At 41.6% G+C, this 24,797-nt stretch overlaps 1 protein-coding gene across 1 annotated transcript; it reads left to right on the forward strand.

The window, feature by feature from the left end:
* The first annotated feature begins 11,759 nt into the window (after positions 1 to 11,759).
* Positions 11,760 to 24,570, forward strand: LOC106611031 (ectonucleoside triphosphate diphosphohydrolase 5). Its single transcript, XM_014210843.3, has 13 exons — positions 11,760 to 13,443; positions 13,918 to 13,997; positions 14,309 to 14,452; positions 14,828 to 14,903; positions 15,488 to 15,523; positions 18,996 to 19,084; positions 19,182 to 19,261; positions 20,044 to 20,105; positions 20,298 to 20,399; positions 21,175 to 21,318; positions 21,541 to 21,597; positions 22,699 to 22,814; positions 22,913 to 24,570. The coding sequence occupies exons 1-13, from the start codon at positions 13,149 to 13,151 to the stop codon at positions 22,994 to 22,996; spliced, it is 1,365 nt and encodes a 454-aa protein (XP_014066318.1). The 5' UTR covers positions 11,760 to 13,148; the 3' UTR covers positions 22,997 to 24,570.
* Positions 24,571 to 24,797: the final 227 nt, after the last annotated feature.

A 24,797-nucleotide genomic window follows, 5' to 3' on the forward strand; every position in this document is an offset into this window, starting at 1 on the left:
CAGTAGAAATAGAAAAGAGGGAAGCTAACAATGAGCATGTCTGCTGGCAGACAACACAGGACCCACACGTTGTAGTAGCTAGCTGTTACCTTGCTTTCTGTCTGTTCATTTTGGCAGTCTAAGCACTTTCTCCTTCTCCCACGTGAGTTCAGAGATGTCAACCTTGTTGTTCTGGAGATTTGTCCTGAAACACAAGTGTGGTGGAAAAATAGATTTTCTAGTAGGAACAGTCTAGACATTATTTGTCAACTTTTGAACAGTGTACAATGTTTGTTTTGAATAGATGACTGCTGAATCATATACAGCTGACAAGGAGTTGCTAACAGAGAAATGGGGAAATGTACGGTAAGTGGTGGTGATGACCGCAGGCAGGCCTCACCACTTCTCAGCTTCCTCCAGGTCGGTGTAGACACTGTTGGTGCTGTGAGGGGTTTTGGGGAAGGTGTGGATTCAGGAGTACTCCTGCTTGCCTGACCAGGCCTTACTCATCCTCCTACGGGGGGGCTCCTGCCTGTACTGCAGCCGGCAGGCCTGGATCTCATGCTTCACCTTGCCCAGGACCTCCTGGAAGAATCATTCTAGCTCTGTGCGTTGCTACACAATGCTCTGGCTGCCGCTTCACTCGCCCCATCTCCTTCTCCCGCATGGCCAGCAGCTTCTGCAACTTGTCCAACTCCACTTGGCCGGCCTGGATGCTGTCCAGGGCCCGGTGCTGTCTCTCTCAAACTCCCCCACCATGAGCCCTAGGGCCGGCTCCAGGGTCCCCACCTTCCCCCTCAGCGCTGCTATCTCCTGGGCCCTCACCTGGGACACATTCTCCATCAGCTCACTGGTCTTCTAGGGGTGGGAAATATAGGAATGGTTGAGGGGTTAGTCTTAAAATAGGGCTGCGATCATCATGAAAATATACATATGGCTTTCTCCAAAGTAACGTAATTGATTAAAGCCACTAAATGGCATGTTGATGAATGGATAATGTTTTGGGGGGGGGGCTTAATTGCCAAATGGAAGGAATGAGCGTGGGAATGGAAGAAGGTTTGAGCATGGAAGGGAATGGAAGAAGGTTTGAGCATGGAAGAAGGATGGAGCATGGAAGGAGGGTGGAGCATGGAAGGGAATGGATGGAGCATGGAAGGAGGGTGGAGCATGGAAGGAGGGTGGAGCATGGAAGGAGGGTGGAGCATGGAAGGGAATGGATGGAGCATGGAAGGAAATGGAAGGAGGCTGGAACATGGAAGAAGGACTGAGCTGGGGTGACTTCATCCTGTCCTCGCTTTATCATCCTGCATCACTACTCTGGACGGTTCTGACTTAGAATATGTGGACAACTACAAATACTTAGGTGTCTGGTTAGACTGTAAACTCTCCTTCCAGTCTCACATCAAACATCTCCAATCCAAAGTTAAATCAAGAATTGGCTTCCTATTTCGCAACAAAGCACCCTTCACTCATGCTGCCAAATATACCCTAGTAAAACTGACCATCCTACCGATCCTCGACTTCGGCGATGTCATTTACAAACTAGCCTCCAATACCCTACTCAACAAACTGGATGCAGTCTATCACAGTGGCATCCGTTTTGTCACCAAAGCCCCATATACTACCCACCACTGCGACCTGTACGCTCTCGTTGGCTGGCCTTCGCTTCATAATCGTCGCCAAACCCACTGGCTCCAGGTCATCTACAAGACCCTGCTAGGTAAAGTCCCCCCTTATCTCCGCTCACTGGTCACCATAGCAGCACCCACCTGTAGCACGCTCTCCAGCAGGTATATCTCTCTGGTCACCCCCAAAGCCAATTCCTCCTTTGGCCGTCTCTCTTTCCAGTTCTCTGCTGCCAATGACTGGAATGAACTACAAAAATCTCTGAAACTGGAAACACTCATCTCCCTCACTAGCTTTAAGCACCAGCTGTCAGAGCAGCTCACAGATTACTGCACCTGTACATAGCCCATCTATAATTAGCCCAAACAACTACCTCTTCCCCTACTGTATTTATTTTATTTTGCTCCTTTGCACCCCATTATCTCTTTCTACTTTGCACTTTCTTCTACTACAAATCTACCATTCCAGTGTTTTACTTGCTATATTGTATTTACTTTGCCACCATGGACTTTTTTGCCTTTACCTCCCTTATCTCACCTCATTTGCTCACATTGTACATATACTTATTTTTCTACTGTATTATTGACTGTATATTTGTTTTACTCCATGTGTAACTCTGTTGTTGTATGTTGTCGAACTGCTTTGCTTTATCTTGGCCAGGTCACAATTGTAAATGAGAACTTGTTCTCAACTTGCCTACCTGGTTAAATAAAGGTGAAATAAAAAAATAAAATAAAAATTAATCAAAATAATGGGTGAGATTATGGTTTTGCTTTAGAGAAACAGTGCCTGAAAATGCTGGGGGGGGAAGCCACTGACTTGTAACCCAGAAGCCAGTGGAAACATGCCACAACCACCAGCCACCAGCTCGCACTGTGGAGGTGAGGGGTATGAGGGGCCGCAAGCAAAACAAACATGGGGTCAGCAAATATAAATAAAGGGGAAACACCATCTGAAATATGTCCACTGGAGATCTGCCACGTGTTTAACCATTTAAAAAAGACATGTTATTGAGATGATAATTCTTCGTCCAGGCACTGCCAGTGCATGAAAATGCCTACAGTTCTGTTTGTGGCGCCATTGGGGCTGGTGTACCTTATACAGTGCCAGGGAGGCGTTTTCCTCAGCCAATGACAGTCATCTTCCTCAGGTTCTCCACTTAGTCTCAGCCAGGCACTAGGCTACCAACGTTGTTCTTGAACATGAAGTGCGATGCATTGTCTAGCTGCCTGACAGTTTTACCTGTCAAGTGCCAAACTCTCCGAGGTATAAATGGCATAAAGGCGGTGCACTGGGTTTGGTGATGGGACAGGGAGTGGTCTGGTGATGTAGTAGAGAAAATCATGAGTGACATCAAATTCCAAGCTTAGAATGCTGGGGAAGATTTTGGTTTTAATTTGCCTTAAGTCACCAAATTGGTCTGAAAACACAGGTTATATTTCTTTCTACAATATAAATCACCAAGAACTGAAGTATAGAAATGGCAATAAAATCTATGAAAAATGCCACCTTCAGTATCAATGTTGAAGATCATTTATAGACTATAAAAGAACAGACTTCAAAGTGTGTGTGTGTGTGTATGTATGTGTATATATATATATATATATATATATATATATAGTACCTAGTCTGTCCTCAGAGGTCTTTCGAACTATACAGTACACAGAGCGGTCTTCCCCACTGTTCCAAACCAGGACCCTCTTCCCTGCAAGGCATTCTGGAACTGCTTGGGATGTCATCATTGGCTTAGGTGATGTACACTATCTTAAGGAAGACAAACTGGTGTGGTCAAGATAATAACCTTGTTTTCCCTCCCATGTTATTTATTTTGCCTCTTTTTTTTTTTCTCCTGGCCTGAAGGTGCAGTTTGAACAGTAAAATTAGCCTGTAATTGGCCAGCGGAGACACTCGCACAACGGCTTCATTGTGGGCCCTCAGGCAGTTGGGCGATCCCCTGCTCTGCCTCCTCCTCTAGGCCAACCTGCAGCGAACACAGTACTCACTGTTCCCCTCGCCCCCCTCTCTATTGCTCAGTAAGGCTTTTCACACCTTAACGTCTTTACCCATTAAATCCAATACTTTTTGATTAGCTCAAGGCTAGTTTTCCCTAAAGTGTATTTGTCATGTACAAAATAATTTGTCCATTTTAAAGTCATCATACCTTTTTCACAGAAGAATGCGTGCTCCATTCTAGCTAGGCTTTACTTGTGCTCCCTCTCTGCAATGTACATGCTTGCTTTAATCTAGAAAATAGAGAGTTGATGATCACTGATAGAACTGTGAAATCATTCACAATCAAGAGTGGTACTTCAGGGTATGAAACAAGGTTTCTGTCCGTCTTGTTTTCACACTACTGAGCTCCTATCCATTCGGGCCTTATTTCTCCCAAACTCCTTGATAGCTGAAATAGCAGCTGCTATTTCAGAAATATAATTGATGCAGATTTTCTGAGAAAAAATTACCATAGCTTCCAGGAACAGGAGGAGAACAACCACTTATAATAGCTGGGAATAAAATCTAAAAGTTCAGATGAAGTATGGCCTTTGCAACCAAACCCAAATTAGTCAAACTGAGGCTGAAATCAGAGCTTAAATGCTGCTGTGTACACTCCAGTCAGAAATGACCAAAGTGGACAAAGTTATGGAAGGCAATCAAAACATTCACCCACAATCAGGTACATGATGACTAAATGATAGGTTAGCAACCATTTGGTTATAATGTTATGCCTAATTGTTATTCTTTAGATTACTTTATGAATGCCATGCTACTTTAGATGCCACTTATTTTGCTATGTGACTGTGTATTCTATAAACTTAGGACAGGGATCAATTCAATTAGCCACAGCTTTCTTTAGAAAGCTTTCATTCTTTCATCAAATGGCCAGATTTGTGCTTAAGAAGTTTAGCATTTCTCTCTTCTCTGTTATCCCCAATGCTGTGTTTTAGTTGCAAAGAAAATATGGCACTGACCCAGTGGAATGACTGGGAAAATGAAAACGGCTAAATATCTTGATGATATTATTGTTTGGTGGCTGACTTTTTCAACATTGTCAGACTACTTTGAAACGAAGGCCATGGAGCTCATGTTCTCTGAGTGCTTTTATGCGATGATTGCCATTAGCTAAGTCAATTTTCAAAATGAACCATTTTATCACTTTACAATGAGCAAAGGGGGTTGAGGGGCATGTCGTGAAATCGCATCATTAGGGTCAACCACAAAAATAGTTTTCCAGAATTAGTGCTACATGAACATATGTGACAATGCCATGCATGTCTAAAATGGGGATGTTTTAAGTTGGTTCAGACCGAGCGTCTTTTATTTCTCAAAAGCTTATTGGGTCCCATTTTTACCAGCATGGATTAGCAAAAGTGGCACATTTCTGCACATTTTGTTGTTTGACCATTCCAATGGCAGTTAGATATTTCAATGATCTTTACTCCAATCAATGTAATGTATTTTTCTCTGTAGAGATCAACTGTCAAAATTAACCCGTAAATAAAGTTGCACACCAGCACAAACAATCCATACGACACATGAGGGAAAGATGCCTTCTTAGGCTATATAAAAACTAGTTTGTATGTTTGAGACCATGCACATTTTAATTACTTTTTTCTTCTGTATCCAAAGGGCATTACCAAAACACAATTTCAGACTATATGGCTGAATGTGTATGGGGTAGGTTCTTAGTTCTGTTTTTCTTTTTTGTTTTCTTTCTTGTACATAAGTTAGCATAGGGACTGCCTAATTAAAAAGAACACTGTTGTTCAGACACAACACAGCACATGTTTTTGATGCAGTACAAACAATGTATACACTTGGTGCTTACAGGACAATTAATATGAATTATTAGGTAGACTACATGCAAATGTTCCTGGTCCATTTCTGCCCTGTAAGATGTAAACTGTCTAGTCACTCCTTGTTCTTTTGAATGTGGCTGTTAGGTAAAAATGATGGAAGACTTACCTGGGAGGTTAGTTACCCAAACTTAATTCACAAAGACTAAATACTTACCAGCTGTTCATTTTCCTCAAGGGCCTGTTTATTTTATTTATTTTTTTAACTTTTTAAATTGGCCCTCCATCCTTGTAATCTGCAAAAAAAAAGTTAGGAAACAGGGGCGTTATGGATATAATTTTTTTGTAATAAAAAAAAAAAATGTTTGTATATCGTTGTATTTTACATTTGATAGTCCCACAAGTGTACCAGTGTTTTGTGTTTTTTTTTTTTTTGTGGACACCAGGAAGAACAGCTGCTGCTTTTGCAAAAGATAAAGAAGAGCAGCATTGACCTTTTCCTTCTCAATGTCACTCTTTATTGGCTTTTGACTCCTGTTTCCTTTTGTAGACACAATTTGGACAAAGAGTTGTAGTAGCTATACCTACACAGACCTTGCCTAACAATAGCTACCTAAAGTTAGCTACCCCCAGTGCGATAGCTAAGTTAGCTGCTGCTAACCTAATTCAAGCCATGACATCAATGCAAAGAAAACATGTCTTACCCTTTAACATGACCATTATTTCCCTTTTTTCACTTCTTCGTGGGCATTGTTTTGGATACGATAATTGAACTGATATGAATGAATGGAGCACTTATAGGCTAGCTAGGTAAGCTTCACTTCAAGCCACTCAGGAACCTGTGTTTTACAATTTTGATGCCATGGAAACCATATGTGGCACGGGCTGTGGACATGCTAGCAGTCTACTTCACAATCACCTGAAGCAGGTAATGTCATATGCACAGTATTCAAAACTAGTCCAGGTAAATTTGACTTAGAATGCAATCACACAAAAACATATTCAAATGAAACAACATAATCATCCTTTGATGGAGATAGGCTACACGCCATAAAGTTAGGCTAGCTACATAATATAACAAATAGGATCTCTGTGCTACAAACAATCAGACCAATAAAATATGGAAACTTACCATCAACATGCATGAATATCAAGAAAGACATGTTCATTTTCTGCTTCTTGATCCTCTTGAAATGTGAATGTGTTAAATATAGCACACGTGACACATTGACACAGATCTGTTTATAGGCCTACATGTGGAATGAGGTGCACCCCCTGGTATGTAACATCATTTGCACCCCTTCTAAGAGGAATATTGTTCTGCGTGTCCTGGGAAGAACCTTGGACCGCTGACACGTTACACAGCCACCAGGATCACACTGTTTTGTTGGATTACACAAATTGCGGCGTAGCCACAAAAGTTCAACAAATTGCAGTTGACTTTGCAGGTTCTGAGTACCTGAACCAACTGAAATAAACAAATGTAAAGTTATTGCGGGTCATTTGAATCCAAAAGCCACTGTCACATTACATGCCCTCACTCAACTGGCTTCCAAATTGTGCTTTATGGAGAAACTGGAAGGTGCCCAAGGAACATTCTTCAACCAAAAGTTGAACAAAAAAGTATATCACAGATGTCAGGGTGTAGTTACTGTGAATTTAAGCATATAGCTTTTTGCACTAGCATCAAGCCTCGAGTTTGGGGACTACATTTAAAGCTAATTGCTATGACAGGGAGTAAAGAAAACTGAAATAACCCTGAGCGTTTTGAAGCTGTCATTATCATTGGAATTGTAATGACATGGTTTAGGTCTCTTCAATAGAGTTTTGTGGTAGGACACCCGCAAACATGAAATTCCTGAGAGTAACATTGCAGCATATTAATAATAGATTGCAAGGCTTGGATAACAAAGCTTGGGTTACCTCTCATGCTTTAAAGCTTTTGGTTAAGATGCAACAAAAGATCAAAAGTTGTATCTAAGATACCACTGAGGATTTATTTTTGGACCTTTGACTAGTATTTGCTGTGTCTTACTGCCACCTAATTTCTATAGGTCTATGCCTCCCTCTGTAAAGCCCTATAGACTAACACAACCTTTCATATATACACTGCTCAAAAAAATAAAGGGAACACTTAAACAACACAATGTAACTCCAAGTCAATCACACTTCTGTGAAATCAAACTGTCCACTTAGGAAGCAACACTGATTGACAATAAATTTCACATGCTGTTGTGCAAATGGAATAGACAACAGGTGGAAATTATAGGCAATTAGCAAGACACCCCCAATAAAGGAGTGGTTCTGCAGGTGGTGACCACAGACCACTTCTCAGTTCCTATGCTTCCTGGCTGATGTTTTTGTCACTTTTGAATGCTGGCGGTGCTTTCACTCTAGTGGTAGCATGAGACGGAGTCTACAACCCACACAAGTGGCTCAGGTAGTGCAGCTCATCCAGGATGGCACATCAATGCGAGCTGTGGCAAGAAGGTTTGCTGTGTCTGTCAGCATAGTGTCCAGAGCATGGAGGCGCTACCAGGAGACAGGCCAGTACATCAGGAGACGTGGAGGAGGCCGTAGGAGGGCAACAACCCGGCAGCAGGACCGCTACCTCCGCCTTTGTGCAAGGAGGAGCAGGAGGAGCACTGCCAGAGCCCTGCAAAATGACCTCCAGCAGGCCACAAATGTGCATGTGTCTGCTCAAATGGTCAGAAACAGACTCCATGAGGGTGGTATGAGGGTCCGACGTCCACAGGTGGGGGTTGTGCTTACAGCCCAACACCGTGCAGGACGTTTGGCATTTGCCAGAGAACACCAAGATTGGCAAATTCGCCACTGGCGCCCTGTGCTCTTCACAGATGAAAGCAGGTTCACACTGAGCACGTGACAGATGTGACAGAGTCTGGAGACGCCGTGGAGAACGTTCTGCTGCCTGCAACATCCTCCAGCATGACCGGTTTGGCGGTGGGTGAGTCATGGTGTGGGGTGGGATTTCTTTGGGGGGCCACACAGCCCTCCATGTGCTCGCCAGAGGTAGCCTGACTGCCATTAGGTACCGAGATGCGATCCTCAGACCCCTTGTGAGACCATATGCTGGTGCGGTTGGCCCTGGGTTCCTCCTAATGCAAGACAATGCTAGACCTCATGTGGCTGGAGTGTGTCAGCAGTTCCTGCAAGAGGAAGGCATTGATGCTATGGACTGGCCCGCCCGTTCCCCAGACCTGAATCCAATTGAGCACATCTGGGACATCATGTCTCGCTCCATCCACCAACGCCACGTTGCACCACAGACTGTCCAGGAGTTGGCGGATGCTTTAGTCCAGGTCTGGGAAGAGATCCCTCAGGAGACCATCCGCCACCTCATCAGGAGCATGCCCAGGCGTTGTAGGGAGGTCATACAGGCACGTGGAGCCTCATTTTGACTTGTTTTAAGGACATTACATCAAAGTTGGATCAGCCTGTAGTGTGGTTTTCCACTTTAATTTTGAGTGTGACTCCAAATCCAGACCTCCATGGGTTGATAAATTGGATTTCCATTGATTATTTTTGTGTGATTTTGTTGTCAGCACATTCAACTATGTAAAGAAAAAAGTATTTAATAAGATTATTTCATTCATTCAGATCTAGGATGTGTTATTTTAGTGTTCCCTTTATTATTTTGAGCAGTGTATATATATGTGTATATATATATTATATTATATTACTTACCAACTAGCTTACATATTCTGAAACGAAGTATGGCTGTGTACAATAAGCAATTACCTTGCTTTACAAAGTTACTTTTGATCTAAACTATTTTCATTTTCAAACTAAACATACTTTTATCATAGTATTCAACCACGACCACTGAACAATATAGTTTGTCTAGTTTCACAGTTTTTAGCTCAGCTCAGAAATTGTCAGACCATGGCAATCTCTAAAATCTTTTTAATCTGATCATGAAGGTTTGGCATGTTTTGACACAATAGGGACTAGTAGTATGATTTGTCCCTTGGAATCTATCAGAACACTGCACATGATCCAAATACATCATTTTCTATAGTAGTACTTACTGTAAGTCATTGTATGTCTGAACGCCAAACTTTAATTATGCAGTAGAATACATTTGTCTTTGTCAGAGCACGATTCTTCTTCTCACAAAGAACCTTGGAGATAGCAGCTGGGGGAAAAGCAGACACGACATCATGGCTTTTGCAAGGACTGGAGTTAGTAACTGTAATATAACATCTTGTGTTTTTTTTGAGTGTGAACAGCCAGCAACCTGTTCAATTGGCTCATATAGCTTCGCTGTTGTCAGATGTCTGTCAATGTGATTTTCCTGTGTTTTATATGCAGTATCAGTCAAAAGTTGACACCTACTCATTCAAGGGTTTTCTTATTTTTTTTAACGATTTTCAACATTGTAGAATAATAGTGAAGACATCAAAACTATGAAATAACACATGGAATCATGTAGTAACCAAAAAAGTGTTCAACAAATCAAAATAGATTTGAGATTCTTCAAAGTAGCCACCCTTTGCCTTGATGAGAGTGTTGCACACTCTTAGCATTCTCTCAACCAGCTTCATAAGGAATGCTTTTTCAACAGTCTTGAAGGAGTTCACAAATATGCTGAGCACTTGTTGGCTGCTTTTCGTTTGCTCTGCGGTCCAACTCATCCTAAACCATTGCAATTGAGTTGAGGTCTGGTGATTGTGGAGGCCAGGTCATCTGATGCAGCACTCCATCACTCTCCTTCCTGGTCAAATAGCCCTTACACAGCCTGGAGGTGTGTTTTGGGTCATTGTCCTGTTGAAAAACAAATGATAGTCCCACTAAGCGCAAACCAGATGGGATGTTGTATCGCTGCAGAATGCGTGGTAGCCATGCTGGTTAAGTGTGCCTTGAATTCTAAATAAATCCCCAACAGTATCACCAGCAAAGCACCCTACATCACGCCTCCTCCATACTTCTCAGTGGGAACCACACATGCAGAGATCATCCGTTCACCAAAATCTCAAATTTGGACTCATCAGACCAAAGGACAGATTTCCACCGAACAGTTTATGTTGAGATGTGTCTATTACTTGAACTCTGTGAAACATTTATTTGGGCTGCAATCTGAGGTGCAGTTAACTCGAATGAACTTATCCTCTGCAGCAGAGGTAACTCTGGGTCTTCCTTTCCTGTGGCGGTCCCCATGAGAACCAGTTTCGTCATAGCGCTTGATTGTTTTTGCGACTGCACTTTAAGAAACTTTCAAAGTTCTTGAAATGTTCCTGATTGACTGACCTTCATGTCTTAAAGTAATGATGGACTGTCATTTCACTTTGCTTATTTAAGCTATTCTTGCCATAACATGGACTTGGTCTTTTACCAAATAGTGCTATCTTCTATATACCACCCCAACCTTGTCACAACATAACTGATTTGTCTCAAACACATTAAGAAGGAAAGAAATTCCACAAATTAACTTTTAACAAGGCACTCCTGTTAATTGAAATGCATTCCAGGTGGCTACCTCATGAAGCTGGTTGAGAGAATGCCAAGAGTGTGCAAAGCTGTCATCAAGGCAAAGGATGGCTACTTTGAAGAATCTAAAATCTAAAATTTGTTTTGATTTGTTGAACACTTTTTTTGGTTACTACATGATTCCATATGTGTTATTTCATAGTTTTGATGTCTTCACTATTATTCTACAATGTAGAAAATAGTCAAAATAAGAAAAATCCTTGAATGATTAGGTATGTCCAAACTTTTGACTGGTAATGTATATATTTCCACACACTGGAATAATACTGTGAAATTGTGAAAATTATGATGCTCTTTTAGTGTAGCAGTTTTAAAAAGACTGCCTGAAATTTCAGCCTGTTTTAGTGGGATGGAGTTTTGGCCCTCCATAGTGACATCACCATGCAGTGAATGAGTTAATAAACCAATAAAGAGTTCCAAACCTCTCTGCCAATAACAGCAAATGTTCAGTTTTCCCCTCCCCCACTGACATTATTTTTCTTTGCTAAGAAGGTATTTTGTTTGTTTTCAATTAAAATTGTCAAAAATAATCACAGTAAGGTACTTAATTGTTACCCAGAAATTATTTAATATTGAGATAAAACAGCTGCATTGGAGGTCCTGCACACGCATGCTTTAATAGGGGAAATGGACCATAATGGTGAACCACAGTATTTAGACAAAAAGGAAGGAGGAAAGAAAGTGCAATATTTTTAGTCCAAATTACAGTGTTAGAACAGTGCGCTGCACAGCGGAGTGTCCTGGGATTGGAATGGCATGCTAGTGCCAAGCCCCATCCTTTCCTCATGCCCTCTTTGTGGACCTTCTCTCTGCCCTTCTCAAGTCCTGCTGCAGGACCGCTGGCCGCCCCCATTCCGGCTTAATCACACCCCCTCAGCTGAGCTGGGTGACACATGCCACCACAGTTTGTGCTTCACTCACCCTGTGTGTGACTGTGTGGTGAACCTGTTAGCAGGAGCAGAGTTGGGTGATACCAGTTCAGCAAGTCTGCAGTCTCTAGAAATATACAAATTCTACCTGTTTCAGCCCTGTCTTTGTTTACTGTTGCTGCAGCTTCTCGTGGGGACTGAGTGAAGGAAATCCCACTCTGGTGCAAAGCTCAGTTCATATGAGGTCTGAGTTAGCAGGGCCTCTTTGCTGAGCTGCAGTAGCACATTGTTATTGCCTCCCTCCCTCCTAGAAACCAGAAACTCTGAACATTACAGTACATTAGAATATTTTTGCTGATAGACTGGTTAAAGACACCTTGCCAACCACCCAGCTAAAACTGAAAGCAGCTACTCATGCTTCTCATGGTTTGTCCTGTGAAACGTGCCTTTAAATATTCTTTCCTAGGAAAGCTTGTGGTTAGCACAGGGATGAGTGGGAGTGAGATTATTGCTTTCATTCTTTCAGCATTTATGCCAGTTGGAGTGCAAGTTGCATCAGCACATCTCTTGTGAAAGGTTGGTTGGGTTTAAAGGTCTGCAGCATATGTTTTTATGTGGTAATTTTCACACATGTCATTATTGGTTCGGAATGTGATACACACAAAAAAGTACTTGTTCATATCCAGAGAAAGGTGTATTGCCTGTCTTGCCTTGGGCTGTCAGGTTACTACCTACTACCTGACAGCCCAAGTCAAGACGGGCAATACAACAAATTAAGACGAATATGAGTAATAGGCTACTTGTGCAGGGAAGGAATTGTAGTAATCGACAAGCTTGCCTGTAAGTCTTAATTAAATACACCAATAAAATGTATTTTAAGACAATTGCTTCAAATTTCTACAAGCCAGTCATTTTGATGTCTTGACATATCCTCTTTCTTTCTTCACTTGGGGGATTTTTGGCTCCAGTTTGCCCACGAAAGATGAAAAGAGAGAAAAATAATTGCTGCCTGTAAGCAGATATTCAGTATCCAGCTCTTTCAGAAGGGGGACTCTTGAAGGAACCTAGATGGAACGCAACAGGATTGGTGGATGACCTGTCATGGTATGGCCCAGCGCCAAGCCCTTATGTCTTTATATACTGTAAACAGATGACCAGACAGTCCTGAATGTGCATTGCTACCCACACTGTCTCTGCCTCTCCGGTTCTCACTCATCACCTCTGCAAGCTGCTGCCACTGCATTTTGGGCTGCTCCTCTGAAGAAGACTATCTTGAATAGGGCACAGTTTGACTCTTACTGTATATCCATAGAGTAAAGTGTTTTAGCTTTTACAAAAGCATCAGTGTTTCTTTGGGTGTTAAAAAAAGATGGCTCTTCAGATGCTTCTCCTGACAGTAATGTCCATGTCAGTTCTGGCTTGGAACTTCCAAGCGGAGGCAACCTACCATCCCCGCCAGACAGTCCACCACGAACACTCTGCTAACATGGAAAACCTCCTGCCCGAAAACCTCCTGCTCGAAGTCGTGCCCAAAGTCTTGCCTGAGGTCTTGCTTGAGGTCTCCCATCCTGTCAACCTCAGCCGTACTTTCTATGGGATCATGTTCGATGCTGGGAGCACAGGCACCCGGATCCACATCTACACATTTATCCAGAAAGACCCAGGTGAGTGTTTTCTCTCTCTTTTTCTGTGTATCTCATTCAGTATCTCTCAGCCTTAGCTTAGTCCCAGGAGCCAAACGGGGTTTACATTCAGCTGTCTCCCAGAGAGTATATGTTTGCTGTTGGGTCATTCGCTCTGTGGTGTAAAGACAAACATGTGCCGTCAGCGTGGGGAGAGAGCAATCATGAGCAAGACCGAACCAAGAGGCAGCTGAGTTGTAGTTTTAATCATCTGTTAGTGTGGCCGAAATCCCGAAAAACGAACCTCTAATAATGGACTTTGATTTGCTGTTTTTGTATTTACTTTACTTTAAACATCAGTGATTGTAAAGCCTAGCAATGGAGTGATTGAGGCAACAAAGCAAGTTTTAAAGCACACATTAATGCAACAGAGTTCTGTTATTTCACACATTTCATATATTTATATCTTGTTTGATAATTGAATGCATTCTCCCCATCTACTTTTTGTCTTTTTAGTTGAGCTGCCAGTTCTGGACAATGAGATGTATCATGCGGTGAAGCCTGGTCTGTCTGCCTATAAAGATAAGCCTGAAGAGGTATGTATCATGTCTATCATTTTCTCATTTAGGCATTGCGATGTAGACCATGTAATTACATGAACTGATTCTGCTGAAGCTGTCACTAAGTCAGATCTTTACTGTCTTGGAATCTACATCTTAAAAACCAGACCATGTGAAGTCCTATGTGGACAAACATATCAACCCTTTAATCAACTGAATACGTTAATGCCGGTATATACTTCATTCACTGTTGAAATATCTATATCAGCCCTTTTGGTCACGGCTGTGCTTTGAGAGTGTTCCAGTGGAGACCATGCTCATCTGTTAATGCCTGTTATCCCATTCAGGGTGGGAACACGATCAGAGCGCTGCTGAAGGTTGCCAAGAAGACGGTGCCAGAGGTCGAGTGGAAGCAGACCCCGGTGGTCCTGAAAGCCACGGCCGGGCTCCGCCTCCTGCCCAAGGAGAAGGCTAATGCTCTGCTGGATGAGGTGAGGCACGTTTTCTCTCCACTCAGTTAGTTTGGCACAGGGATGACCCGTCCTGCCAAGGATCAGGACGTGAAACTGCTAAGGGCTTTACAAGTGTTCTTGAAAAAACTGGGGGGGAAGTCTACCCACTTCGGGGTGGCGATCACTGTGCAAAAAACTGCTGTTTTGGGGTTGTCTGGAGTAGTGGAATATGTCATTTGAATGATTCAATTCATGCGGCTACTCTAGCCATGCTTGTGGTTTTGCATTCCGTCATTCTCAGACAAATATGCCTCGTAACAATTCCTGAGTCTTGAGATAAGAGATATAATAAGTATCTATTTTTATTTTCTTATTGTCTTTATTCAGCACTGTCATCATAAATTGTCTCCATAGGTTCGGGAAGTCTTTGACGAGTCCCCCTTCTTTGTACCGAACAACAGTGTCTCCATAATGAATGGAACAAATGAAGGTATGTCACTTTGTTGGTGTCACAAACATTTGTCTTACATTTACTTTTATGGTACTGTGGTATTGTGGGTATGTTGGTAAAGAGGAAAACTGTAGACATTGGTTAGATCAGCTAAACGCGGTGGTTGGTATCTCCCAACACTGTCCTCGTAACATGTGTTTATAAGAGCTCTATCGCTACCTCATAGAGCAATTAAATAACCTTGTCTGGGTTGTCCTTCCCACACTCAATATTAAGTGATCCTCCACATCACTCACTAAGACACCCGCACCAACTCCTGTTTCATCAGATGTGCAATTCATTAGCCTCACTTTATGAGAGCCATAACATGAGCTCTGAGACAGTACTAATGACCTGGGTTGGTCTATCCATGTCAGACAAATATTGCTAATGTAACAGCTGCTAAATGAATGAAAACTAGTATAACCTCCAATATCTTAACTGACAGTCTCTGAACTGCATGTGTTCAAATGGCAGTATGTATCAGTAACTTCCAACAACACGATTACAAAGGCAACAATTGCATATGATTTGGTTCAAGTGAATGTTTTACTCATACACTCTCCATCTACTCTCTCTTGTAGGAGTCCTGGCCTGGGTAACAGTGAACTTTTTGACAGGTAATACATTGCTCATGTTTTGTTAAGGTGGTGTTAATGGTCAGGGGGTTCATTTCTGAGGTTTAAACACTGTACACAGTTGCAGAGCAGTGAAAGACTCCTGTCTCCTGTCTGACTGTCTTGAATGTTGGCCACCATCTGGTCACGATGGGATGCAATATTCCCTCACTTTTTACACAGAGTTAGTGTAACATTTCTTTTAAAACCCATCCTATGGCCAAAATGATAGCCGCCGCCTTTCTCTTGGTGGCCACAGACCTACAGTACCAGTCAAAAGTTTGGACATACCTACTCATTCAAGGGTTTTTGTTTATTTGTACTACTTTCTATATTGTAGAATAATAGTGAAGACATCAAAACTATGAAATAACACATGGAAACATGTACTAACCAAAAAAGTCTTAAACAAATCTAAATATATTTTAGATTCTTCAAAGTAGCCAGCCTTTGCCTTGATGACAGCTTTGCACACTCTTGGCATTCTCTCAACCAGCTTCATGATGTAGTCACCTGGAATGCATTTTAATGAACAGGTGTGCCTTGTTAAAAGTACATTTGTGGAATTTCTTTCCTTCTTAATGCGTTTGAGCCAATCAGTTGTGTTGTGACAAGGTTGGGGTGGTATACAGAAGATAGCCCTATTTGGTGAAAGACCAAGTCCATATTATTGCAAGACCAGCTCAAATAAGCAAAGAGAAACGACAGTCCATCATTACTTTAAGACATGGAGGTCAATCAATGTGAAATATTTCAAGAACTTTGAAAGTTTGAAATTTTCTTCAAGTGCAGTCACAAAAACCATCAAGCGCTATAATGAAACTTGCGCTTATGAGGACCGCCACAAGAAAGGAAGACCCAGAGTTACCTCTGCTGCAGAGGATAAGTTGATTAGAGTTTCCAGCCTCAGAAATTGCAGCCCAAATACATCTTTCACAGAGTTCAAGTAACAGACACATCTCAACATCAACTGTTCAGAGGTGACTGCGTGAATCAGACCTTCATGGTCGAATTGCTGCAAAGAAACCACTACTAAAAGGACACCAATAAGAAGAACAGACTTGATGGGGCCAAGAAACACGAGCAATGGACATTAGACCAGTGGAAATCTGTAATTTGGTCTGATGAGTACAAATTTGAGATTTTTGGTTCCAACCGCCGTGTCTTTGTGAGACGCAGAGTAGGTGAACAGATGATCTCCACATATGTGGTTCCCACCATGAAGCATGGTGGAGGAGGTGGGATGGTGTGGGGGTTTGTTGCTGGTGACACTGTCTTTATTTATTGAGAATTCAAGGCACACTTAAACATCATGGCTACCACAGCATTCTGCAGCGACACACCATCCCATCTGGTTTGCGCTTAGTGGGACTATCATTTGTTTTTCAACAGGACAATGACCCAACACACCTCCAGGCTGTGTAAGGGCTATTTGACCAAGAAGGAGAGTGATGGAGTGCTGCATCAGATTACCTGGCCTCCACAATCACCCAACTTTAAACCAGTTGAGATGGTTTGGGATGAGTTGGACCGCAGAGTGAAGGAAAAGCAGCCAACAAGTGCTCAGCATATGTGGAAACTCCTACAAGACTGTTGGAAAAGCATTCCAGGTGATGCTGGTTGAGAGAAAGCCAAGAGTGCGCAACGCTGTCATCAAAGCAAAAGGTGGCTACTTTGAAGAATCTCAAATATAAAATATATTTTTATTTGTTTAACACTTTTTTTGTTACTACGTGATTCCATACGTGTTATTTAATAGTTTTCATGTCTTCACTATTTTTCTACAATGTAGAAAATAGGAAAAATAAAGAAAAACCCTTGAATGAGTAGGTGTGTCCAAACTTTTGACTAGTAGTGTATGCAGTTGAAGTCGGAAGTTTACATACACTTAGGTTGGAGTCATTAAAACTCGTTTTTCAACCACTCCACAAATTTCTTGTTAACAAACTATAGTTTTGGCAAGTCGGTTAGGACATCTACTTTGTGCATGACACAAGTGATGTTTCCAACAAATTTTTACAGACAGATTATTTCACTTATAATTCACTGTATCACAATTCCAGTGGGTCAGAAGTTTACTGTGCCTTTAGTTTACTGTGCCTTTAGTTTACTGTGCCTTTAAGTTTACTGTGCCTTTAAGTTTACTGTGCCTTTAAGTTTACTGTGCCTTTAAGTTGACTGTGCCTTTAAGTTTACTGTGCCTTTAGTTTACTGTGCCTTTAGTTTACTGTGCCTTTAAGTTTACTGTGCCTTTAGTTTACTGTGCCTTTAAGTTTACTGTGCCTTTAGTTTACTGTGCCTTTAGTTTACTGTGCCTTTAAGTTTACTGTGCCTTTAGTTTACTGTGCCTTTAAGTTTACTGTGCCTTTAGTTTACTGTGCCTTTAGTTTACTGTGCCTTTAAGTTTACTGTGCCTTTAGTTTACTTTGCCTTTAGTTTACTGTGCCTTTAGTTTACTGTGCCTTTAAGTTTACTGTGCCTTTAAGTTTACTGTGCCTTTAGTTTACTGTGCCTTTAGTTTACTGTGCCTTTAAGTTGACTGTGCCTTTAAACAGCTTGGAAAATTCCAGAAAATGATGTCATGGCTTTAGAAGCTTCTGTTAGGCTAATTTACATAATTTGAGTCAATTGGAGGTGTACCTGTGGATGTATTTCAAGGCCTACCTTCAAACTCAGTGCCTCTTTGCTTGACATCATGGGAAAATCAAAAGAAATCAGCCAAGACCTCAGAAAAAACATTGTAGACCAAGTGGGTCTTCCAAATGGACAATGACACCAAGCATACTTCCAAATTTGTGGCAAAATGGCTTAAGGACAACAAAGTTAGGATATTGGAGTGGCCATCACAAAGCCCTGACCTCAATCCCATAGAAAATTTATGGGCAGAACTAAAAAAGCATGTGCGAGGAAGGAGGCCTACAAACCTGACTCAGTTACACCAGCTCTGTCAGGAGGAATGGGCCAAAATTCACCCAACTTATTGTGGGAAGCTTGTGGAAGGCTACCCGAAACATTTGACCCAAGTTAAACAATTTAAAGGCAATGCTACCAAGTACTAATTGAGTGTATGTAAACTTCTGACCCACTGGGAATGTGATGAAAGAAATAAAAGCTGAAATATATCATTCTCTCTACTATTATTCTGACATTTCACATTCTTAAAATAAAGTGGTGATCCTAACTGACCTAAGACAATTTTTACTAGGATTAAATGTCAGGAATTGTGAAAAACTGAGTTTAAATGTATTTGGCTAAGGTGTATGTAAACTTCCGACTTCAACTGTATCTATTAGAATACCAGTCTTTGTCTCAAGCGGGTGGTTGGAAAGTGAATGAATTCTAAATGCAGTATGTGGTCAATGTTCAATACCTGTATGTTCTACTTTCTGTTTATAATGTCGATGATGGATAGCATCCTGTCTATAGTTTTCTATTTCCAATTCTGTGTGTTTGACTTTCCGTCTGTTTGCTTTAGGTCATTTGTATGCCAAAACCAGGAAGACAGTGGGGATCCTGGACTTGGGTGGAGGATCTACCCAGATCACTTTCCTTCCAAAATCAAAGGTAAATGTTAAACTGAACTCCACTGATGTTTACGAAGATTTAGGTAACCATTGCTATTTAATTAGACATTACTCAACCCCTCTCTCTGTACCCATAGAAAACAGTTTTCACTGCCCCAGCCAGTTACATTGCCAACATCAACATGTTCAACCACACTCTACAACTCTACACTCACAGGTGAGTAAACAACCATTGGTGCAGCATTTATAGTACAGATCTTCATTTTGCAGGAAAATAATCATGCTGCAACAGGAAATGTGAATTATTATATGGATTATAATTAATGGAAATATTTGTAGGGGTTGATAAATTTTTCGTAAAGGAAAATCAAGTCGGAAATTTCAAAGTGTAAATTACAAACTTCAGAAGCCTTTTTAAAACTCAAACACACTACAAGTTATACATTTTTATTTTGCCCCAATTCGTTGGAGCATGGACTCTACAAGGTGTCAAGCGTTCCACAGGGATGCTGGCCCATGTTGACTCCAATGCTTCCCACTGTTGTGTCAAGTTGGCTGGATGCCATTTGGGTGGTGGACCATTCTTGATACACACAGGAAACTGTTGAGCGTGAAAAACACAGCAACGTTGCGGTTCTTGACACACCGTTGCGCTTGGCACCTACTACCATACCCTGTTCAAAGGCACTTAAATCTTTTGTCTTGACCATTCACCCTCTTAATGGCACACATACACAATCCGTGCCTCAAATGTCTCAATGCTTAAAAATCCTTCTTTAACCTGTCTCCTCCCCTTCATCTACACTGACTGAAGTGGATTTAACAAGTGACATCAATAAGGGATCATATCTTTCACCTGGATTCACCTACGTCATGGAAAGAGCACGTGTTCTTAATGTTTTGTATACTCATTGTATATCATGGCATGCAATGAAAACAGCATACTCACATTACTTTGGCATTGTCATGAATGTATTCTGAATATCTGTCCTCATTCAGCTACCTTGGAAATGGACTTGTAGCGGCTCGATTGGCAACTCTTGGGGCTTTGGGGGCTGATGGTAATTTGAATTGTCATACAGTATTTGCTTAGCTATTCAAGCTAGACAACTACAGTCATTCATCTGTTCAGGCTGGATAAATACATTTGTATAATGCTGCAAGACACACTAGATTTCTATAAATCAGACAGGCTATTTAGCTGTCATCCTCGTTGGGGACAACGCAATAACTAATCTGGTTTACTCTTTCAGGTCTGGATTGGAAAGTTTTCACAAGTTCCTGTCTACCCAAGAAGTTCAGAGAGGACTGGACTTTTGGTGGAATCACCTACAAAGTTAGCGGAATTCCTGACGGTAAGCACGAGATAAAACATACAATTTCGATAATATTTAATTTTTTATAATCCTCGAAACTAGAAAAAAATGATTCAGTCTCAGAGCGCAATGTTAGAGTTTTAGTTCAGTCTGAGTTGAGAACATTTTCCCACTGGACAGTGCAGAATGCATGTTTTGTCATTCTTTCTCTCTGCGTGCAGACTTTAAACAGTTATAATAGAGCAAACCTTGTGTTTAAATGAGAGGAAAATTGTCAGTTAATTCCGCAAATAATGCAACACTCCCATACCACGGTCATGTAGCCAAAAGATACTGGGTTAGTCCCCGAGCTGTAATTTTTCTGTGTAAGGAGAGGCTTGATGTTGACCGCTTACAATTATGTGGTAAAAATAGATAACCCAACAGGCGTGTGCTACTCTTGTCAGCACTTGGTTTCCCCGGTTGTAACCAACAAACCAATCCCAGGGTGCTGTGAAAGTATCCTTTTGGGGTTTTTCTAGTGTAGAGAGCCCATAGCCTCAACCCCATTTTGATCTCATAAAGAGGCTCCGGGTTCTCCCAGTGCATTCTACCACAAGCATGCAGCAAACTCAGTTATTTTTACTCTCATTTGAAAATAAACCTTTTATTGTTGGTGCCAATGAAAATGATTCTGACTTAACAATTGACTTGAGTGTTATGTTGTCATGAAGCTGACGTAACTCTATACTTTTATGATACCTGCCTTGAAGATTCAGTACAGTTTGTGATAGATACTAATGATTATTTTGATGTTATCTGTGTGTCTCTCCAGGCTATGCAGGTTACAAGCTGTGTTACTATGAGGTGATGAGGGTGGTGAAAGGCATCGTGCACCAGCCGTTTGAGGTGAAGGGCAGCAGCATCTTCTATGCCTTCTCCTACTACTTTGACAGAGCTGTGGAGTCAGGACTCATCGGTGAGTAGACACACAGACCAGGACAGATACAAAACCACCATTCAGAAAGCATTCAGTTAACCCTCATAATGATATAAAAGGATTAAAGTAAAAAATATATATAATTGTTTAGTTACTTTCTCCTCATATACATTTAACTGCAGTTTTTAGGATTTGCTTGGAAAACTGAATTGACAGCTGTCGTTGCAGATGAGAAACAGTATAAATGTTTTTGTTTTCCAGACGGCAGCCGCGGTGGCATGGTAGAAGTCAGGGATTTCAAGAAGAGAGCCAAAGAAGGTGAGTACTAGGCTTTTCCCCCTCAGAAACATGTTGACTCATATTGATGCAGTACACAGTGTACAAACAAGAAATGTTGGTGCTTATTTGCATGTTACACTCAACAATCTCACAGGCCTTACAAAACATCAGTTCCTCACCACAAAACCTTGCTGTAAAAATACACACTGTTCTAACTCACACAAACACTCAACCTTGTTTGTGCCCAAACATCTTGGCACTACTGTAACCTAACCTGGAACATTGGCACTTTCGTCTGCCATTTCCAATATAACCAAGGACCATCAGATGAAATGTCTGATTCTTAACTGTTCTCAGAGCAGAAACAAATATGTTGATATTTTACATACACATTGACATTTAGCTACTTAACACATTTCCACATCATTTACAGTAACCTGATGTGGAAAGTGCTCTAGCACGTTAGATTGACATATAGCCTTGGTAAAATCTGTTAGAGCGCGTGGCTCAATAAATGCCTGTGCTAGATTTACAGCTAGCAGGAACGAGTTGGTGTGTTATGTAAAGTCTGTTTGCATTGCGAAAACAGTCATATGGTCTCGATGAACACGTCAGGCGTTGGGCAGGTCGCCAGGCGTTGGGCAGGTCGCCAGGCAGTTGACCTGGGCAGCTGTGAGCTCTCTCTCTCGTACCTGACAGCCACACAACACCAACCTGACCTGGGGGCTGAGCCTGAGAAAGACACACTGTGTACAGCTAGTCTGTTGGCTCTGCCACCCATCCCCAGAATCACCAACATGTGCAGACCCTCAGCACTTGACTCTTCTCACACCCCCTTTCTCAGTCAACTAAACAAACCAAATAAACCAAACAAGATGATCAGCTTTCTATTATGTGGTGTACAGGTTAGAGGTTGTCTGCTGCTTGACCCCACATGAGACATGATACAAGATGTCTCAAAATATGCCCACATGTGCTGCTGTCATAAAACTCAGCATTAGCAGGACAGAACTATGTTACTGTTAAGTAAATAATTGTTAAATATCCACCAAATAAGGTGAATACATAATATTTCTATCACAGTGCTCTCTGCCCTTTGTGATTTGTTGTTAACGTAGTGCCTACCTGATTTGTTTTCAGTGTGCAACAAGATGACCAAGTACCGTCCCATCAGTCCCTTCCTCTGCATGGATATGACATATATCACCTGCCTGTTGAAGGAGGGCTTTGGCTTCAAGGACAACACAATGCTGCAGGTGAGATAGGAACAGGTCACTGGGCACAAAAGGTAGGGGACAGGCACCAAGACGTTAATAAGTCAAAACTTAACATCGTTTTTTGTTCTGCTCCACAGCTCGCCAAGAAGGTGAACAACGTTGAGACAAGTTGGGCCTTGGGAGCCACATTCGATCACTTTAACAACCTCAACATCCACTAAGGGCAGTTATCCTAACTGTCTGCAGGTACTGAGAGGGACAGTCTGTTACTGGGGGCATCTCCTCTGCCACTGACCCCTGACTAGCCCCTCCCTCCTGCTCAGCAGCACTGCCACGCTCCTCCAGCCTACCCCTCCCTCCCTCCCTCCTCAGCAATCTCCTGCAAATAATCCATGAACTGTTGACAAAGAAATCACTATATTTTTTATAAGGAAGGACTGCTATTTCTACTGTATGTTTAACCAATAATTAGTGAGTTGACTTTATTTTTGCAAAGCAAGCGTTTACATTTTCGCTTCCTTAGGGCTGTCTGACCTGAAATGCAGTCTTATTTGGCTACCTTTGAGTGTGTAGTGTATTTAAAAGCATTGCGACTAGTAAGGTATTTAGAGAACTTTGGTCATGGAGTGCACTGTACAGTACAGTGGAATATTTGAAAAAATGGGTTTCAGGAATGACAGTGGGGATCCTGGACTTGGGTGGAGAATCTACCCAGATCACTTTCCTTCCAAAATCAAAGGTAAATGTTAAACTGCAACTCATTCTATCTGGAAATGTCTTTCCAGTACATTCTACTGTAGGACAAGTGAATAAGACATTTTCCCTCACAAGGCTTATAACAATAGACGGTTGAAATGACTTAGCCAAAGCTTCCCCCCTCATACTTTGCACAGAACACTTTAACTGCAGATACTGTATTGGAGATCTGTTGCTTGGATGTTGTCTACAGAGTTGTACATATCCATCCATGTTAAAGGGAGGTATCCAATTTGCAACAACTCAGGAGGCAAGTAAAGCTCAGAGAGGGGGGAGACGATAATGTTCTCACTGAGTAAGTCTTGCATTTGATACATGAATACTATTGTATGTATGGTGTTAGTTTAAAAGTGCTGCCTTGGTAGATGTGTGGCCTTGTGTAGGAGGGCCAGTTGTGTTGAATCAGAGTGAGTGACTGTGTGTTTCTGACTGTTGGTGAACTCTGTGTTATTTGTGTTGTCTACGGTGGCGCACTAAATGATCATTGTTCGATCAACCGTGTGCAGGACTACAGGACCCTGTCAGAGGTTTAGCTTGTTGCTGTATTCAGCAACCAGTCATAATGTTATTATTAGAGCGTCTAAGCATGTCAGGTATATCAAAGACCTTCAACCCATTAATCTTTCATTTGTAGGGATATAGCTCTTGGTGCAAGACACACATAATGCTTAATACTGTTTGTAATTTTCTTCTTGTGAACTGTACAAATATTTAAAATGCTGTTGCAATCTGTACAAAATGAAACTTTGCTGTATTACTGCTCCTCGTGCAATCATAGCCGCTATCTGTCCAGTAGCAAACATGTCCAATAACTACTGCTGTATATAAAACTACAAAGTAAACCTGTATTAGTAAAATACTTACCAGTCTGTAACTGCTTTGACTTTGCAGATGAAAACTTTATTTCTGCTGCATAATGTTCACTATGTTTTAAGGTGAACTCTTTGACAGATCATGTCAATATTTTATGAAAACCTGGTGCAAGTAAAATGTGTGTATACATTATACATGTATGTTTCAATAAAATACTAAAAGTGTATTCGTTTTCCCTAACATGTTGTCTTTAAATAGCCCAATATACAGTGTACAAAACATTAAGAACACCTTCCTAATATTGACTTGCACCCCCTTTTCCCCCCAGAACAGCCTCAATTCATCAGGGCATGGACTTTGTATTGAAAGTGTTCCACAGGGATGCTGGTCCATGTTGACTCCAATGCGTCCCACAGTTGTGTCAAGTTGACTGGATGTCCTTTGGGTGGTGGA

This window comes from Salmo salar, chromosome 09 (genome assembly GCF_965601325.2).
Source record: "Salmo salar chromosome 09, fSalSal1, whole genome shotgun sequence".
Lineage (NCBI taxonomy): Eukaryota > Metazoa > Chordata > Actinopteri > Salmoniformes > Salmonidae > Salmo > Salmo salar.